This window comes from Sinocyclocheilus anshuiensis, unplaced genomic scaffold, assembly GCF_001515605.1.
Source record: "Sinocyclocheilus anshuiensis isolate Anshui unplaced genomic scaffold, SAMN03320099.WGS_v1.1 scaffold2089, whole genome shotgun sequence".
Lineage (NCBI taxonomy): Eukaryota > Metazoa > Chordata > Actinopteri > Cypriniformes > Cyprinidae > Sinocyclocheilus > Sinocyclocheilus anshuiensis.
The window spans coordinates 410,913-431,906 of NW_015549564.1; the positions used below are offsets into that span (position 1 = coordinate 410,913).

Here is a 20,994-nt window from a genome sequence, read left to right on the forward strand (position 1 = left end):
TTCTCTGTGCAGGTTTATTTTTCAATGTAAAAAATTTACATGTATTGAGTTTGGCCATTTAGGACATTTCAGGTGTTATATTTAGCTCTGAGGGTGGCTAATAGTCTGTAAGGAAAATGGCATGCTTTCTCCGGCTCTTTGTCAGTGTCCATAACAGAACCAGCTTGAATAGGGAGCAAAGCATTAGCCTGTGTCCTTCTGCCTGTTCCCTCTGCCTGCATGTTGGCCATTTAAAGGCTATCTCTCTTTAGAAAGACCTGCCGTTGAATACAGCTTGAGTAATCCTGACGAGAGCTACTCTCTAATTGGACGAGAAGTGCAGGGGCCAGATATCCCATGGAGAGTGCCGAAGCAACAGAGACATCAAAGTGGAGGACACAGAACCCAAATTAATTGAGTGTGAAGGGTTTTTGAGAGTTTTTTTTCGATGGCGTTTGAGGGCAGTATTTCAGCATGCCCTATTTCTCCATGTTGGAAAAGCTTGAGGTTCTATAACAAACCTCTGCTGCATTTGATGAACTCATTTGTATTCATCCATCATTGCTGGCTTCCTAAGTCTGGGAGTCACAGATACACAGAGGTCTCGAGCTCATTCTCCCACAGCTGCTGTAGCTGCCACAATACTGCCTTAAACCTGTGCCCTCCTTTTGCCTCTGCCTTTCAAAGCCTCTCAAAAGCAGCTGGCCAGATGTCATGGCGCTAATCGCGAGGACAAAGGCAATGGCTTGGCCTGCTATTGTGCGCAGGCCAGGTGCCCAGGCTTGATTACTCCCACATATGGACATTTCTGAGGACAATTAAGAAAGCAACATCAGCCAAGTCGATCGAGAACTATGGCATTTGCTTTCTTCTTTGCAGTGTCCTTTCTCTTCTATGCCTTTCCCTCAGCAGAAAGGAGATCAGTGTTATAATTATGAACACCTGTTCCTATTTCTAAAAATGTGCATGCTTTGAAACATGCAGATTATAAATTACATGGGCAGGAAAATTATGTTGTTCCTTGCCTTCCAACCCTTGATTTCCTTGGGAGCATATGATATCCAGTGGGTTTAACAGTAAAATCTCACTTCTGTCTGAGAAACTTTACTTTAAGTAGTTAGCATTCTGCATATGTTACCTGATGGAAAGTGCTCGTTGATTGGCCAGTTGTCCACCTGTAAGGTGGCGTTTCCCCCATTCCTTGTGAAGCGTACAACATGATATTTTCCATCGTTGACTTCTGTATTCAGCTCTTTGACGCTGATGTCCACTGTGCCAATGTTGAACGTTACGCCCACCTTTCCTTCTTCCTGGAATAGAAACAACACAAACAATCTCAGCAGAGCAACACCAAATGGCTGATTAAACTCAGCGTAAAAGGATGAAGATGCTAGCTTAAATAGCAGGAATCATTTGCACGTTAAAGTGATCCACTTTTAGAAACCTCTGCAATGATGCATGCAAAGTGATGTGGATGCCAAGAATGTGGTATTTTTTATATCCAGTTGATAAGAATGAGCTGCCAACAGAAATGTGGGACATACACGTAACGATGACTAATGCGCTTTGTACCGACCTACTGCAAATTCACAAACATATGCTCCTCCACCTTTCACATAGCCTATGTATCCCATATGGCTCTAGTTTGTGGACTTTTCATAACTCCCTAATGGAGAACTAAGACAACTTGCCCCATTGTCTTTTACACAGTCTGCTAGCTCTATTCACAAAGCCAATTTCACTTCAAGTTCATGTTCACATAGCCATCATGAAAGGGTTTAAAGGCATGCCACACTCGATGGAGTGCATTTCCTGTCTTATGTCATTTGTTTTAATCCCCACCAGGTCTCTTGAAGGTGTACTTACCTGTCCTCAAGGCACAGTACAGAGGAAGCCATTTTTCAAACAAAAGGGAAGGTAAATAAATACATGGATGTGCTGTACAGAAGTGTGCGATAAATGAAGCTGCCACCACACACACCAGCTTTCACTGTTCCTCAATGTTTTCTGAGGGCTTCCCAAGACTTAGCGTGCTCCACTTTCAATGAACGTAACCTAAGATCTGCCGACAAAAGCACACCTATTGCAATTGACAATTAAAGTGGAGGTGCATGGGATGTTTTTAATGAGAGGTGTATTATGATTGTTAATTGTGTGAAGGCAGAACAAAAGCTGAAGAATGCTACATTGATATGCACTGTTTGCGCTCTCCATTAGAGCCAGAAAAAAAAGTGGTGCAGTACACATCAACCTGATCTAAGAGTCTATTTAAGCTCTCTGATTGCAGCTATACTATGCCTGGCACAACTCGAGATCTGCAAACTCCCATAAAGTAATGGCTGGTTGGGCAGCACCATCTGATTATTAGATGTCCAATTTCAGACATTGTGAGGGTTGAAATGATAACAAATGGGAGTGAATCAGGAAGCTTTACAGATTTCTCTGAAGCATCTCTTTCTATAGTCCACCAATTCTCTACCACAAGCAACATATGCTCAGTTCTAAATCCTAGAGAGCTGACTACTGAGGCAGCATTTTAAGTCATCATTAATGCACTCTAGATGCAAATGCTAGAAATGTACTTATGCTGCCTCCTTAGATACCTTGTTTCTAAGGCAGCCTATTTTGAATCATTTGCAGAGAAGGCATTGTGGCGAGCTCCATGTAAAAAAAAAAAAAAGATGGTGTACGACTATACGAATGTAAATAAATGTATAAATAAACATATTTAATGAAATACTCAAAATGAACTACACCCAATATTGCTAGGTGCTACGCATGTATGCTTATTAGAGTATCATGATGTTAACCTAGAAACATGCTAATGCCAAACTCTACTGAAATCATCTGCAAGTCAAATCTCCATAAGCACTATTTGTGTGGAGTTGCTGCATAAGTTAAAGTGTTCCAAATCACTCAATCAGTAAACAGTAGGCAGCTCACTAAGTTTTAGTACAGAGCTGTAGTCCTACTTGGTTCCCTACATGCATATCCAGGCTGCATGCATATCATAGACATTTCCAATTACACTGCATTGCCCAACAACATTTCATTGTCTTTTCAGAGAATGGGCTGGTTAAGATAAATTGTATTCTAAAGAAAATAAAACCATTCACAATGATGATGGCAATAATGACTCGCCATTGTTACACACTATAGTCAATTTCAATTCCTATATTCACGATATTGAGCAGCATTAACGCATTATGGTAAGACAGCACACACTATATTGCTTTTTTTTCATTAGAAAGTGAACAGCACACAGGATTGATGCTTGCTGAATGTTGCGCTTTCTCTGATATAATACCTGATGTCTCACAGATGGCGGCAAACATTTAGAAGGTTATTGCAGAATTTCGCTGCGACTGAGAGCATAATGTCTGGTGTTTCCCCGCCGTGGGTGGTACCAGCGTAGCCAAGAGTGATAAAAGTAATTTGAGTTGCAGCAGGCTCCTGCACCAATGAAGAAGGGCTCTATCTCTCCCCCATGTAATGTTCCCTGACACCAGTAATAAGTACACTACACAATCCAATTTTGTCCCTCCGATCAATGGCTCCAACAAAAAGTCAGCCCCAGGCATCAAATCTCTCCCAGAAAGCCTCTAGTGCTGCGGCAGCCTGCAGACAGGTGCGCAGTACCCTGATCTCTTGGCAAGGGACTAAACCATATGCAACCATCTTCATCAGTATAAACAAACCGTAGTGCAAAAAACAGCCTTCAAATTTTCTACAGCAAATTTTTAGGCTATAATTAGATACTTTTCAATTGCTATGTCCGAAACCCAGTTTGATTCTCCCTTCAGTTCTGTATTCACACTGAATCATTTGGCACCAAACTTTGGAACATTTGCATCATCATTTTGCGTTCTACTACCAGCTGTTGATCCTTGCATCTAGTTAACAACTCAGAAATAGATAGTTAAAAGTTATAAAAGTTTTATTATAAAATCTTAAAGAGGTCATATGGCGTTGCTAAAAAGAACATTATTTTGTGTATTTGGTGTAATGTAATGTGTTTATGCAGTTTAAGTTTAAAAAAACACATTTTCCACAGAATGTACATTATTGTTTCTCCTCTATGCCCCGCCTTTCTGAAAGGCGTCAATTTTTAGCAAACCTTTTACAAAGGTCTGAAAAGCGAGGTGTGCTCTGATTGGCCAGCTATCCAGTGCGTTGTGATTGGCCGAATACCTCAAGGGTGTGACGGAAATGTTACGCCCCTTACCATACTGTGATGCCGTGTCCCGGGACAAAGCCAGTAAAACCCATTATAAACGAGGCATTTGTTGCATCCAGTGGGGACATAATTACTGATTATAATTTGTTGTATTAAATTATAATGACTTATACTGTCTTTTTACGCGTTGCGTTGCGTATCGCACTGCGTAAACATAAAACCATTAGTTTTTATGTCTGCATTTGTGATCGGGGAAACGACAGACAACAAGTGCTACTCTACACTGCTCAAAACTCACGTTTGAATCGTTTGATTTCTAGCTGTGACCTCTTTTGGAAGGCCAAACAAAGTAGTTTCGCTTTCACAACGAAACACACAGCGTCTCCACGACATGGCGGTGGCGGCAACAATACTACAGCGAGAATCTAAGTTATGCCTTCTTTCTTTATGTGAACATTTTGTCAACGTTATGCAAATCTTCCCACATCGTGATGTAGACATGTGGGGGCGTGTTAGAACGAGCCGTTTTAGGAAGGCGTGGTTGACTCTTAACTTTTATAAAGAATATCTCTTTGGATTTGAGACTTTAGTCTTTGCAACTTTACAGATCTTCTTTATGCACCAAGAGCTTGTAACACTCCAAAGAGAAAGGAAAAATTGAAATAGCATCATATGACCCCTTTAATATACACAAATCAGCACTTGTGTCTGTCTGTCAAAGATACAAAGAATGCAAAAAATCCAAGCTGCTTGTCGAAGGTCATTTCTGCAGAGACAAGCTGCAATGAGAAATGCATTATGCTATAATAGGCAAATTATCCGTAATCAATATATTTTCATTTCAGCAAGTAGGTATGGAATGAAAGCAATCCAGCCTCGGTTTCTCTGAGTGAACCCCAACAACAACAAAAAAACATTCACACCAACCAAACACTGAAGTGAAACAGACTGGAGAAAAAGCTGAAGTTTGAAAGGATCAAGTTCCATTTTGTTCCATTCCAGAATGATTTTAGCTACTTTGAAATAAAATGGGACCACCAGACCAATCTGACATAAGATCAATTGGTGTCACTCACTAACTGTGCTCAATTTGTGTGCGAGATCTGTATTATTATTTATGTTCTGTAACAGTTTAGGCCTATTAAATGCTAAAAATTATGGCAAATTATTAAAATTATTTACTATAGTTTTAAAATGGCTATATTAAAAAAAAAATAATAATAAAAAAAAAAGCCTTGTTTTATGCCAACTGTGCATATAAATACAAATAGTCCATATAATTGTTAGTGAATGAGCTGCAATGATTCCAAGCAGTTGACCAAAATTAGCATCCTTTCATATGTCTACTCAGGAGATTCAGAAATGAATGAAAATACTTGTGGCTGCAAGTATCAAACAACCACGTGACCTTTGATGATGGCATCCAGTATCAAATAGATAACTAATCCTTATGTATAGATTTACATAGGCCATCTACAGTACATGACCTAAGGGGTAAATTTAGCATGAGGTTAGAGCTCATCAAAATGGTATCATGCACATGCAAGAGATGAATCGATTGAATGAGATTAATGGCCTCTCGCTTGAGTCTGGGCAAAGATCTGTAGGCCTCCTCCACCAGTCGCCCATGAAAAGCTAGTGATTTTGTGATATTTGGAGGATGGCAGGGAACATTTGGAAGTCTGCAGGGCCCCCATCATTGGGGTAAGTGATGACCCTGTCAGTACCTTCCTGCACACTTAATTCCAATATTAATATTAGGGCTGCACGATAAATCGCATGTGATTGTTATGCGCATCTCGTTCGCTCACCTAGTTCGCTGACAAGCTACACAATATCGCATTCATAATCGCAGATGAATTGCATTCGATTATGAACGCGATATTGTGTAGCTTGTCAGCGAACTATGGCTCTGTGTATTAAATGCCTCTCCATCTGAAAGCACGTGATGGAGATTTACTACTAATCACAGAACCACCTTTACTGACTTGCCCTAGAGGGCCAGTGGCCTGCAGAGTTTAGCTCCAACCCTAATCAAACACACCTGGACAAGCTCATCAAGGTCTTCAGGATCCCTAGAAAATCACAGCTAAGCGAGTTTGATCAGGGATTGAGCTAAACTCTGCAAGGCAGTGGCCCTCCAGAACCGGATTTGAGGAACCTTGCTTTAAAGAATCTGCAATCAATATATACATAATGTTATAACTCACAGAATAAGAATACGTTTATCATTTCAAAATAACTTTAATTTGCAGATTCAGTTGAGAAAGTTATATTTGACTATAAGATACAACTTGCAAAAAATTAAAATAAATAAATAAACAAACAAACGAAGTTGTAGGTGTTTAAGTCATGTCACTCCTGCTAACATTAAAGTGGGGGACAGGATGTCACCTAGAGTCATATGCCACGAGGTATTAACCTTCTGGAGTTCACCGAATTTTTCAGCACTGGTGATGTTTTGACATACTCACAGATCTCATAGACACAATGTAGCAAGTCCATTCACAGTCACTGGTTGCAGGGTTTATTAATATAATTCGGTTTAGCTGTTCTAAATCAGAGACAAGATCAGAGTATCTTAGGTTCTTTCAGCCTTACAGTATAGAACAACATATGCTAGTTAGTGTGGGTTTGGTGCTGGTCTTGCAGGTAAACCATCAAGACCAGCATCAAAGCATCTTGACCCAGCATGGAAATTCATGCTGGTTTAAAATAGCCTTTTCAGCAAGGTACAGCAAGATTTCTGCCCAAAAATGAGGCTCATCCTTGGCAGGAGGGTACCTGAAACCTGCCGTTGCATTGTAAGTATGTTTTCCAGCTATGGAGTCTTACTAAGATGTCAGCCATGCTGATGAAGCACAAAATGAGCCTTTTCACGCACCCCAACAGTCCCAGATTTGCTTGCCAAAGCATCAAAAGACTGCAGACACAGGCAGCTGTCTGGCTAGCACTAAATCTGTATTAAACTCCAACAAAATAAAAAAATAAAAAATCTTAGAAAAGGGCAGTAATGTAATGGTGGAAGTGCTGTGAAAACAAGTCGGTGAGATAAATGGTTCCTTGCTGTCTAAATAGGAGAGAAAATCTTTCAAATCTTTCATGGAGAAGTCCTCCTGTGATTTGTGATGGTCTCTTTGTCTCAGGTCATAGCACACTAATGCACATTTATTTCTCATATCAGAGGCTCTAGAGCATGCCCACATAAAAAAAAACAAAAAAAAACGGTTCACAGTAAGAGACCATTACCATATGAAGACCTCATCTTGCTCTGCGTGTAGCCGCCCTCCCTGCTGCGTTGATGAGCATTGCCAATATGTCTCACGTTAATCAATGAATCCTCATCCAGATTTTAGCAATGATCAATGGCAAAAGATGAATATGAATCCTAAATGAAGCAATGATTAAAATCCAAGGTTACAGACAGAAACCATCCGGAAAAAAAAGAAAACGGTTGACTATAATGTGTAAGGTCCCCTCACTGTGAAACAGCCTAGAACTATTTTTAATTAAAAGAAACGCACCCTGGCTCTGCATCAGAGGAGACAGGATGTGACATGTGGCCAACCAGCCATATGTTCTCACCATAAGATGGATTGAAAAGGATCTATCTAACAGAAAAGAGGAAGAATGAAAATAGGTAAAGTGGTGGGATAAATAGCGAGTTGAATCTAGGTCACCTGCCTTATTTTTGGAATAGCATTACCGCACGATCATTGTGAGTGGCCTAGTTCTTTGGTGCGCTGGACATTTCAAAAGCAAGCTGTCTCAGAAACTTGACTTACATATTAGGAACACGCACATACCTCTAGCTATCCAACGACCATGAAGCCAGAAGATCAGAAAGCATTAAAGAGCAACCCAATGGAAATGACTGTCAACTGTTCTGTATAGGGCTACACATTTAAAAGCACTTTTTGGATCATACGTGCATGTGACAGAAGATTTTTAAAGAGCTTATTGACATTCCTCTTCGTAGTATACTAATATATATATATATATGTATATGTGTGGATATATTCACACACTGGGTTTTGGAGTCCTGCAATAACCCATAAACCCTAACCCTACACAAAACTCATAACCTTTATGAGTTAGCAAATCATATCAATAATCATGTCATAATCAATAATTTCAATGAATGGCACATATGTGTGTACACAAATAAATTGTAATGTATGTAATGTACATATTAGATATAGGAAACTATGATAAAGTATGTCTGAAATATTTGACACTAGGGCAGCACAATGGCTCAGTGGGTAGCGTTGTTGCCTCACAGCAAAAAGGCCCCTGGTACAAATAACATTTCATTAACTTTTGCTTCATTAACCTGCTCTGCAAGATTCTCTGGAAACATTATTTTTTTGTGTACTTGCACAGAGTATATCTGAGAACTTACTTAAACGGCATCCTTTAACCACTCACTCTAATAACTGTACATTCTAGTTTGTGTGGCGCTTTGGTGAGAGAGCACAAAAGGCTGAGATCACGTCAAAAATCTGGTATTAAAAAAAATAAACCTAGAAATAAACAGAAAGGTTTAGGATAAAAAAAATAAAATAAAACAATAGTACACACCAAATTGTAATAGATTGTAAAATGTAGGTGTACTTTTTTAATTCAACTTTGCACTTAAATTGCTATTTTAATACTAAGCATTTTAATAGAAAAAGGTACAAAAGTAGTGTTATGTGAAGTCTTTGTATTTAAATGCAAACCACATCAGTAAATACTCCACTCTTTAACTAAATATGCAGTGTTGTTTTTCTTAGAGACAATAACAGTTCTACAGTATGTGCCTTTAATATGACCAAGAATTTCTTGCAATATACAGAAATACTATATAACTAGGGTTATTTCAAACAGTTTGGAATCATTCGCCTTTCTAATGCAGTTAAAAATAGGGAAAAAGGAGTGATCACACATGCACAGTTGTGATATCTTGATCTCACGCATCTATAAGAAGAAAAAAAGTGTGGGGCTTATTTCTACATAGATGATTTGAAAAATGTGTTTAATAAAGTTGACAGAAACGTTGTTTTTTTCCCCTTCTCCACAAATCAGTGCTCTGTAGAAGATTTTTTACACCTCAGGAAAATTATTTCTCATGTACACAAAACTGAAGGATTGCTTTTCAATTAAATGTAACTAATTTTAAATATGTTTTTATATTTTTACTAAAGAAAAACAAGAGAGAAAAATCAGAGAGAGAAAAAACAAAAATAATGATTACGATTTTTTTCTTCTTTTCTGTCAGAGAGAGAATCTGAACCCGGAAACCCCCTCACAAAACACACACGGACCTTTTCTGATCAACATTAACCTCCTCCAGCTCCTGACATACCGTCTGTTTGTAGCATCTCAAAGGCAACATCCACAGGGCTTATGTCAGCCTACAGTTAGACAATACACAAAAGCCCCTTCAAGGCAAACACAGCCCTACAGAGGCTGTGTGAGCAGAGAATAGAAGCATCTGTGCCAGGCAGTTCTTCCACAAGTCTGCGGAGACATGAAGGTACTGAAAGCTCGGAGTGGACTGTGGGCCTTAATGAGTCTCTGGGTTGATGGGTACTCCAGTGAGTTGCGAGAGAGAAGCTCTCAGACACGTATGTCAGGTATGTGCGAACTCATGTGGAGTGACTGATGGCTGCTACTGGGCCCAGAATGCATTGCACAGGGAATTTAGTTGAATGACACTCAAAGATGTCAAGATTATTTCTTGGCATTGCACTTTACTGCCAAAATCAGTGAGGAGATCTGTGTATGCGAGAACTTCAGGAATGTACTGTACAGAATGAGGCTGACTAAAAGATGACAATAGTTGTGTAGCACTTCAGAACACTGGTCAAGCCATCAAAGCATTGAGGCAATATTTTTGACATCATTAATAAAGCACTGCAATACATTACTTATTTGCTGTTAATTAAATGATTAAATAATTAAATTAAATGCTGCAGTATAGAAACACATTTTGTCAAACATTGTTCTGAAGTATCGGCTCACTAATTCTGACACAAGGTACTACAATTACATAAAAGCAATGGACTATATGAACAAGTAATTCTGCATTCTAATTAATGCTGCATCAGCTTTACTAATTACTATGTTCATTGCATCTACAGTGATGCTGGCATGTACAGTTATTTTTGGTAGATTATATCTACATTTCAGGACTGTCCACACAATAAAATATTCAATCATGATGTAGGGATTTCTAGTACATGAACGGACACTGCTATGCTCCTATCAGCCATCAGGAGGTTTGCTAATCATCCCAGCACATGACTCCAATATTCTGGGTCGACTTCCTGCCAGTCGTGTCGTCATCTACTCAGAGGAGTGATTAAAGATTGATCCAATCAAGAGACAACAAAGCTTTCTTTGTATCAAGGACTGAAAAGGTAATTAAAGAGATGTTGAAAGGTCTCTCTCTCTCTCTCTCTGCATATGAGTGTGTGTGTGGAGCAGCCTGAGCCCCGCCTCTACCTCACTCACAGAGAGCAGACGAGATGACAGAGGCAGTGCGATCGGCTAAAATATTGGTGAAATTAATTTTTCATGTAAAAAAAACACCCATTTAAACACAATGGGCAATATACTAAAACTTATCACGGTCATGTCCATATATCATGTGATAAGTCGTAGTAATTATCGTGACAGGCCTACCAGTTCAAAATGGCTGCTCTGTTCTCCAAAGAGCTGTTATGAGCTGTTCAGGCGAATGTTTAAAAATGGCAGCAAATATAAAACACACCTACAGTAACTTGAACTTTAACCTAAAATTTACTGGTTTTGATAATTATATTAGTGTCGATATACAATAAAATAACGTGTCAGTTTATGATAATAAAAAAAAATGTCTTAAACATTTTTGTAATGATTCAGCGGACCCCCTGCAATTACGTGATGGACCACTAGGGGTACGCGTACCCCCGGTTGAGAAACACTGCATTAGACACTACAGAGAAAAATGGAGAACACAGCATCCAGAACATTACAGAACGTGTATATGTGTGTGTGTGTGTGTGTGTGTGTGAGCATGTGAGAAGGGACAGCCACATAATGACCATTCCTGGGAACGGACCTACTTTTAAACTGACACCTGCTATGCTGTTTCTTATTTGGCGTCTCTAAAAAATAAATTAATTAGATATCAAACCAAAGACATCACTACCCGCCACTGCATTTCACAAGACAACAACATTATCCAATCCGTCTATTCTCTTCATCCACTAAAGGCGTAAAACACAGAGTGGGTGCTTCTTCCCAAACTCTCAGAAAAGCACATTTTCACTGCAAAAATCATCAAATATTGAAATACACGGGCAGGTGAGAGTGAGAGAGAATAACACTTTTTTCAAGGTGATACATTTAGATTGAGCACCCTGTTTGTCTGACATCATGTCTTCAGCTGCTCTCGGTTCAGTATGTTTTGAAGATTTATAAACCCTGCTGCCACATTCTGTCTTTTTTTTGTTTGGCCAACTTTTATTGTTCCATGTTCAGGGTACCCCACAGTAATGGCAGCTAGTGTGGTGTCAAATACACTATACTAAAATAAATCATCAGACTGAAATCAGACATGGGATAATATTCCTGTTTACAGAAACTGTTAAATTGACTTGGGATTTAAACTCTTTCAACGCCTCATTAGTCCAGCAATGGAACAACTCATTAAGACTTGATCTTCCTGTGGGATTTGGCAATGGAAAAGGAGGGAACGTGAGTAAATTAAATTTCTCACTCTCACAATAAGCAACATCATTTTCGTTTTGTTTAGGAAGAACATTGATTGAGTAATTACACAGAAATACGTGGGAAATTATGGGAAAAAGGCATGCAAATAAAACTAAAATCAGTATTTCAATCACATACTCACTGCAGCTAAATACAGCTGTCATTCTTCTTCTGCCTTATTTCTGTACAGTTATTTATTATATTTTACAAATAAATTCCATCAGTTCCAAAAAATCAGGTTAGGACAACCAACATTCACATTAAATCTGTAAGTGCAAATTTAGATACCATCTGTCTCGCTTCTCTGTGGTTGTTCCCACCAGCCCTGCAGTCTCGGGGCAACCCACACATTTTGATCGACAGTGTGCATGCTGTTTACAAGCAGCACCTAACAGAACATAAACAAAACTCATGGTGTTTTACCTTATTACTAATTGCTGCACTGTAAAAAAAATGGTCAGGAATTTACATGATTAAAGAGCATTATTTTACAATATATTACTGTAGTCAGAAATTAGTTGTGAAATCAATGCATCCTGGGTCATTTTCTTACAAATGACTGTGAATGAACAGCATAATGATGCTAACATCACAGTAATTTACTGTGAATTCACATTATAAAGTTGTCTTTATGTGTGCCACTGTGAGATATTTAGCTGTTTACTACTGTAATTGTTTTGAAGTCACTATAATGTGGTTGGTGATCCCATTTGTTTGGGGATCTTTGACCTTGCATATTCATATTCAAATTTCTGAACTTTGAACTGAACTGAACTGTCATGTCAGAAGTGTGACAAATGAAATTATTTGTCAAAATGATGACAAACTAGAATCTGAAATAAACTAAATGCCTGACTTTTAGATAGTCAAACTATATATATATATATATATATATATAATTTTAGCATTATTTAAGCATGAAGATTAATCAATAACTTATTTCATATTCATAACTGTTTGTGGATGGATCTTTCACAACAGTGAAGCAACTGCTGAGATACGTTTTTGAAAGATGTGACATCAATACTCGACATAAAAAACACAACAATGGTGACACTCAACAAATAAAAACAACATTTACAACATAAACCAACATTATAAAATACACCAACAACACAAACTGCTAAAAGTGAACCAAAAACAAGTTCAATAGCACAAATTAAACCAACAAGAATAATAATAATAATAATAATAATAAAAAAACTCTACAGCATGATCTATTCATGCTGCATTGCATGCTGGGTGCCTTCATAGTACACATGCACTGAAACACAGTACGATGCTGTTTGTATACAAGACATTTCTAAGAGTGCAGTTAGATACAAGAGAAGTCCCACTGTGAAATTACTGTGAAAGTAATGCAATTATTAACCTGGAATATACTGTAATTTCACACTAAAACTTTTAACAGAGTGGATGATTATGCATATCTGGTTGTTAATGTTAGTATGGTGTAAAATAAACACTATGCACATCCCTATCTTTTCAGTGTTTTAATGATTAAAAAAAGAGATTTAACAATAGGGTAAAAAAACTTAATTCAAAATATATTATCTGAAAACAATTCTAGATATCTTGGACAATTTAGCTCTTAAAGCACATTTCTCTTGTTCTAACAATGTTTAGATATGAAAAAACGGGACAAAAACACTGATTAATAAAAATAAGAAATGACTTAATTCCACACACACAGAATGATATCTCAGGGGATACAGTCCCACAAACAAATGCAGTCTCAACTCCCAAAAGTTTGCAGTTTGGTCTTGGCTGAAGCACAAAAAAAGAAAAAGAAAAAATCTTTGGATCATCATTATGACTTCCTGTGATGTTCAGGGAGTGAACTCAACAGGTGAAAGGTTAATCTTAATGCTCCAGCGATCATTTGACTGAGATAGTGAAGAATGTGGTGTTTGGTTAGAGGAATTAGCTGACAAAGAGATCTCACTGTGCTGATTCCCATGATGTCCCACTTCTTCTCAATCTAAAGCCAGTTAGTTAATTTACACTGAAGCCTCACAGTGGGATGTTGTTAATCTTTAGAGTATGTTTGTGTGTATAGTCTCTGCACATAGTGCTGGTCCAATCAGAATCCCTTCTGACTGAACTGATGGAATATTGAATGTTGTGTTTCCTGCTGTGCGTTGTTCAGTGGGATTTGATGATGTTATTAGGCAGTTCTTCGTCATTTAGGTTGGAAAACAGTATGAGCTGCGATAACCTGATTATAATTTCTACTTGGATGAACTTAGAATTGATCTCAAGACTTGAAACAACATGCACTTCACAAACAACCAGGTGTTTCTCTCTATCCTTTAGCATAGTGGTTCTCAACTGGGGAATCGGATCTAAAAATGGGCTGTAGATCTGTTCCGACAGAGAGTAAACAACAATGATAAATGCAAGTGTTGGAAAAGCTACTTTGAAACTTTAGTTATACTATAGTAATTAGCTACTTTCCAAGTTAACAGTGGCATGCGGTGGTGTTTTAAAATGAGGAGGCAGTTTTATATATAAATATATATTTATATATAAATATTACATAAAAAAGAGAACAAATATAACTCTATTTTGTATTTTATTCATGTTGTTTTTTATTTTATTTAATATTTTTAATACTAATTATACATTTCATAGTGCTTTTATGCATTTTTATATTTATTCCAAAATAATAACTAAAGGCAGTAACAATTTGAACAATATTCTGGAAACAGTTTACAATAAGGTTTCATTAGTTAACATTAGTTAACTACTGTACTTTAGTTAACATCAACTAAGAATAAACAATAGCCTACTTCTACATCATTTATTAATCTTAGTTAATATTAATTTAAACATTTACTAATGCATTATTAAAATCAAAAGTTGTTTGTTAACATTAGTTTATGCACTGTGAACTAACATGAACTAACATTAAACAACTGTATTTGTATTAACTAATGTTCATATAAAGATGAATAAATACTGTAATAAATGTTCATTGTTTGTTCATGTCAGTTAACTCATTAAATGACACCTTATTGTAAAATGTTACCAATATTTTTTATTTGTGAACTGATGTTCAGCTGTTCCTTTTAATAGTCAACTTATTTTCGGGTCATAGTCATAAAAGCCCTGTAAACTTTGTCACAGGCATGAAGATACATCTTTCATTTCATCAAGCTGAATTCTCACTAAAAACTGACACAGTCATCACGTTTTCAAGTCATTTCATGTTTCATTTTGATGTGACACAAAGCAGTGATATCTAAGCAGGAGAGTTGACGCTGAATGCTCACTAAAAACTGACGTTTTCAGACCATTTCAAATTTTATTTTGACGTGATACAAAGTAGTGGTATCTAAGCGGGAGAGTTGTTTACTTACTTTATAATTAGTCAATAACGCCATCATTTTCTTCATTTAGACTGAGAGCTCGCACGAAAACAAGAGGTGGGATTTATCACAAGAACCAATCACATCCCATCATAACCGATCATATCCAATTATAGTGAGATGGAGGCATTGCCTCCTCTCACGTGACTTTCCCCCATTCATCTCAATGAGCCTCCAGAAAAGTCACGGCATACTTTGGGGTCTCTGTAGAAAGTCAATTGACCGAAGGGAGGCAAGCCTCCGTTGTAACTTTACCTGTGGGTGTCGCTGTTGGACAGTGTTACCTTATAAGAACGAGTGACTTTTAGACTTTTAATATCATATTTAGTCATATTTGCGCTGTTTTATTTTTGTAATATCGATTATTTTCTCATCCAACTTTTTGTGGAGACACTGCCTCCCTTGCCTCCTCGGAGGAAACACCCCTGATCTACAATAATGTGATTTATTGATATCTTTTTAATAATAATAATAATAATAAAAACACTATTAAATGAAATAATTTATGTTTACTTATGAGTATGTATCTGATACAAAGTCAATAAAGATCTCAATTAGGATTACAAGGTTCAATAAAATTTTAATAGATACATTTTCAATTAATAAACATACAACTACAAACATCCTAAATTTGAACTGAATTGAAAATATAGTGATAAAGACATGAACATACAGTATATCAAAATATTTCCCTACAAAAAATATATAAATACTGCACAAGTGTCACGAATCCGGTCTATAAACTTCCGTTCACTCACTACCAGAGGTCTCACACTACACAGACTGTTACACATCACCCTGGACTACATTTCCCATGCGCCATTGCACTAATCACAAGCTCACCTGAAACCAATCACACACAGCTGCTACCAATAACACACATTATATAAATCAGTCTCACACCACCATTCAAGGCCGAGTATTGTTTAGCGTTTATCACTTTTTTACCTTTTTTACGCTTTATTACCAAGGATGGCGGCGCGTTCACACGCTGCGGCTTCTCTCTCTCCCGACAGAAATCCAGCGTGGAGGACCCACCGCTGGTGTCGGCACGTGCAGCTGCTATCCCTAAACCAGCGCTCTCAAGCCCTCCAGTTCCTCAACTATTTCCCCTGTCTGTAGCGCTTCCCACAATGGGGATCGCTTTATGGTGTATTTGGGCTGCATACACCACCACTAAAACTTTAGAAACGGCGGCAGCCACTGTGATTTCTCCCGAGGTAGCGGGCTGATGCTGCAGATCCTTCCGAGGTAGTGGCGCATGCTGCCGTGTTCCCCAAGGCGATGGTGTCCGCTGCAGCTTCTCCAGAGGTGGTGCCCCATGCTGCAGAACCTCCCGAGGCGGCGGTGCTCGCTTCAGCTCCTTGCGCGGTGGTGGCACCCAGCAATGCACCTTCAGCCTGTCATGTCGTGGTCAAAGGAACCGTTGATGAACGCTGTACCTGTCCAGCTAAGGAGAATGTTAATGAACTCTACCTGTTTCCTGATGTTACTACTGTAGAACCTCCAGAGGTGGCGGCATCTGCTGCAGAACCTCCAGAGGTGTCAGTGGTATCGCTGCAGAACCTCCCGAGGCGGCGGTGCTCGCTTCAGCTCCTTGCGAGGTGGTGGCACCCAGCAATACATGTTCAGCCTGTCATGTCACGGTCGAAGGAACCATTGCTGAACTCTGTGCCTGTTTTGTTAAGGAGAATATTCATGAACTTTCCCTGTTTCCTGATGGTACGGCTGTAGAATCTCCAGAGGTGTCAGTAGTATCCACTTATAAACTCTCGTCCTGTTCTGTTTCGGCCAGGGAGGCCATCTGGGAACCCTCTGCCAGTCCTGTCACGGCTATGAAGGCCGTCTGTGATCAGAACCTCCAGAGGTGTCAGTGGTATCCACTTAGAAACTCTCGTCCTGTTCCGGCCAGGGAGGCCGTCTGAGATCCCTCTGCCAGTCCTGTAACGGCTATGGAGTCTGTCTGTGAATTCTCTGCCTGTTGCCAAGGAGGCTGCCTATGAACTCTCTGTCTGTCCTGTTCCAGCCAAGGAGGCCGTCTATGACCTCTCTGCCTGTTCTGTTCCGGCTAAGGAAGCCGCCTATGAACTCTCTGCCTGTTCTGAACCAGCCGAGAAGGCCATCTCTGAACTCTTGTCCTGTTCTGAACCAGCCATGGGGGTTGATTGTGAACTGTCTGTCACAGCCAAAAACTCTGCCTTTGAACCCTTAACCCTACCTGTCATGAGCCCAGAAACTATTAATTCACCCCATGTCCTTCCCGTTAACCCTGTCACTGCCATAAAGATTATTCAGGAACTGTCTGCTTGTTCTGTTTCCCCAAGTGTGTCTAATTCTGAACTATCTGTCTTGCCAGTCTCAGTCAAGGAGTTAAATAATGAACGGTCTGTCCACACGGTGTCAACCCATGAATCTGTTCCCGAATTATCTGTCTGTCCAGTTTGTCACTGAAATGTCTACCAGTACAGTTTCTCTTAATCCATCTAATTTTTCACAATCTGTCTGTCTGGTACCTACTAATGAGCCTGATGTTAAATCACCTGTCTGTTCAGATCCCACTGACAATTCTTATGTCGTACAATCTGCCTGCCCAGTATCTGTTTATGAATTGTGTGTTAGTCCATTTTCAGTCAATACATCCAGTTTGGAACTGTCTGCCTGTCTGACTTCTGCTCTTGAATCTAACATTGTACTGTCAACCCATTCAGTTTTTGCCAATGCCCCCAACTATGATCTGTCTGTCTGTCCAGCCACTCTTGAGGAGACCAACACCGAACTTTTAACCCGGTCAGTCATGCCCAAAGAGACTTTTAATAAGCCCGCTGTATTTCTATTTCCGTTCCTTGATGCCGTAAATGCACTGCTTGTATCTTGTATCTCAGTTTTCCCTAGGCCCCAGTACCCACCATGGGATCTGGATCACTCTGGTCCACCGTGGAGGTCTTCTGCTCCGCCCTGGTGGGCTTCTGTCCAGTCTGCTCCGTCGTGGTGGTCTTCTGCTCTGTCTGCTCTGGCCTGGTGGTCTTCTGCTCCTCTGTGGTGGTCTTCTGCTCCATCTGCTCCAGCCTGGTGGTCTCCTGTCCTGCTCTGGTGGTCTTCTGCTCTGCCATGGGGATCTTCGGACCCGTCTGCTCAGCTGTGGTGGTCCTCAGCTCCACCTGCTCTGCCGGCTCCACCCTGGTTCTCTGCTCCGCCCTGGCTTTCTGCTTCGCCGGTTCTGGCTTGGTTCTCTGCTCTGCCAACTCTGCCTCAGTTCCCAGTCTCTCCACTTCCACGTGGACCTGGCCCACCGTCCCTCCCCCTGTTCCACTTCTGCTCCACCGCCCTCCTGGATTATATTGAGTTGGGGGCGACTAATCACAAGCTCACCTGAAACCAATCACACACAGCTGCTACCAATAACACACACTATATAAATCAGTCTCACACCACCATTCAAGGCCGAGTTTTGTTTAGCGTTTATCACTTTGATAGCTGATAGCTACTTTACAGAGCCTGCCCTAGTTTTAATAGTCTAGTCATAGTCTTGCCTTGCCTTGCCTGTTTTCCTGGTTCCTGATTCTTGCCACGTATCTTGGATTAACCCTCTGTCTTGCTGTTTCAGACTGTGTTTGCACCTCGCTCACGTTTATGGATTACCCCTCTTGTCAAGCCCTCTGGATTACTTTTACTGTCATCTGACTCAAGCCCGTTTAGGATTGCTATTTTGTCTTGCCTGTGCCATACCTGTTTGCTGTTGTTCGACCCTGCCTGTGTTTTTGACTGTTTATTAATAAAAGCTGGCACATGCATCCGCATGCCTCTCATCTCGTCAGCTCCGTAACAACAAGGACACAAATGAGTCTGTGAATCAATCATTTTTGAACAGACAAACTGTCACAATATTAAAAATATGTGTGTGTGTGTGTGTATATGTATATGTAATATGTATATATATTATATATAAGTTATATATAAGTTAGTTGCTTCACTACTTTACTTTAGATCCCTTTTAATTTTAGTTTAGTTTTTTTACCTTATGACTTTTTAGTTTAATTAACTGCAACTAAAATTCATTACCAGTTAATCAAGCATTTATGGTAGTAAATACATAGGCTTAGCAATTTTTAAAATGGAAATCATAAATTATAAAAAGTAATAAATATAAAAGCTTGCACATGCATCCGCATGCCTCTCATCTCGTCAGCTCCGTAACAACAAGGACACAAATGAGTCTGTGAATCAATCATTTTTGAACAGACAAACTGTCACAATATTAAAAATATGTGTGTGTGTGTGTGTATATGTATATGTAATATGTATATATATTATATATAAGTTATATATAAGTTAGTTGCTTCACTACTTTACTTTAGATCCCTTTTAATTTTAGTTTAGTTTTTTTACCTTATGACTTTTTAGTTTAATTAACTGCAACTAAAATTCATTACCAGTTAATCAAGCATTTATGGTAGTAAATACATAGGCTTAGCAATTTTTAAAATGGAAATCATAAATTATAAAAAGTAATAAATAACATATTAACCCATACTAAATATGGTTTATGCTTTAGTACTGTGTTGGGGCATCACTTGACGTCCAGTTCGCAAACCAGTTGAGAACCACTACTTTAGCAGATGTCTTTTGGTGCAGCTCTTACTAATTCAACAGAAGCATTTCTACTATTTTTACTATGTGTTTCCAGATCCCTACTATCACTACCACTCGCATACCATGCATCACACACTGTAGGCAGCGCAATCCTAACAACCTGCGCACTTTGCCTATGCCTACTAATACACTACTTTCTTTTTCTATTGGTCTCTGGAATTGCCAGTCTGCTGTAAACAAAGCAGATGTTATTACTTATATTACTAGTCATTCGAGACGAAACCTCATGGCCCTGACAGAGACCTGGATCAAACCAGAGGACAATGCTACACCTGCAGCACTCTCCAATAATTTCTCTTTTTCCCACTCCCCCCGTCTGACTGGCAGAGGTGGAGGTACTGGTCTCTTATCCCTAATGATTGGAAATTTAATCCTTTACCATCTCCGAGTATCAACAGCTCCTTTGAATCACATTCAGCCACTATTACCCACCCTCTTAAAATCCATTTTATAGTTGTTTATCGACCCCCCAGGACCACTAGGTAACTTTGTGGAAGAATTATATGTGCTGCTCTCAACCTTTCCTGAGGATGGTACTCCCTTAGTTATGCTTGGAGACTTCAGCATCCACCTAGATAAACCTCAGGCTGCAGACTTCCACACTCTGCTTGCCTCTTTTGATCTCAATAGAGTGTTAACTACGACTACTCACAAATCAGGCAACCAACTGGACCACACACGACACTGCTCCACTGATCATGTGCTGGTTACTCCACTGCACAGCTCGGATCACTTCCTCCTCACTCTTAACCTCAGCATGGTTCCTGACACAACACATACCCCTCCACATGTCACTTTTCGATGTAACCTACGTGCACTCTCACCCTCCCGGCTATCTGCTATGGTTTCATCTTCGCTGCCATCTCTTGATGTTAACAGTGCTACTGATACTTTCTGCTCCACTCTTACATCTTGTTTAGACAGTGTCTGCCCCTTGTCTTCCAGGCCAGCTCGTACCACCTCTTCTGCCCCTTGGCTATCTGATGTTCTCCGTGAGCATCGTTCTAAGCTCAGAGCTGCAGAAAGAGTATGGCGTAAATCACAAAATCCTACTGACCTTAATGTATATCAATCACT

At 39.4% G+C, this 20,994-nt stretch overlaps 1 protein-coding gene across 1 annotated transcript in view; it reads right to left on the reverse strand.

Annotated features, from left to right (window-relative positions):
* LOC107657215 (neurexin-3b) overlaps nucleotides 1-20,994 on the reverse strand; it is a 375,749-nt gene that overhangs the window by 43,515 nt on the left and 311,240 nt on the right. Inside the window, exon 16 of the mRNA XM_016445239.1 lies at nucleotides 1,118-1,289. Coding sequence (XP_016300725.1) covers nucleotides 1,118-1,289 — 172 coding nt within the window. The remainder of the gene's footprint in view (nucleotides 1-1,117; nucleotides 1,290-20,994) is intronic.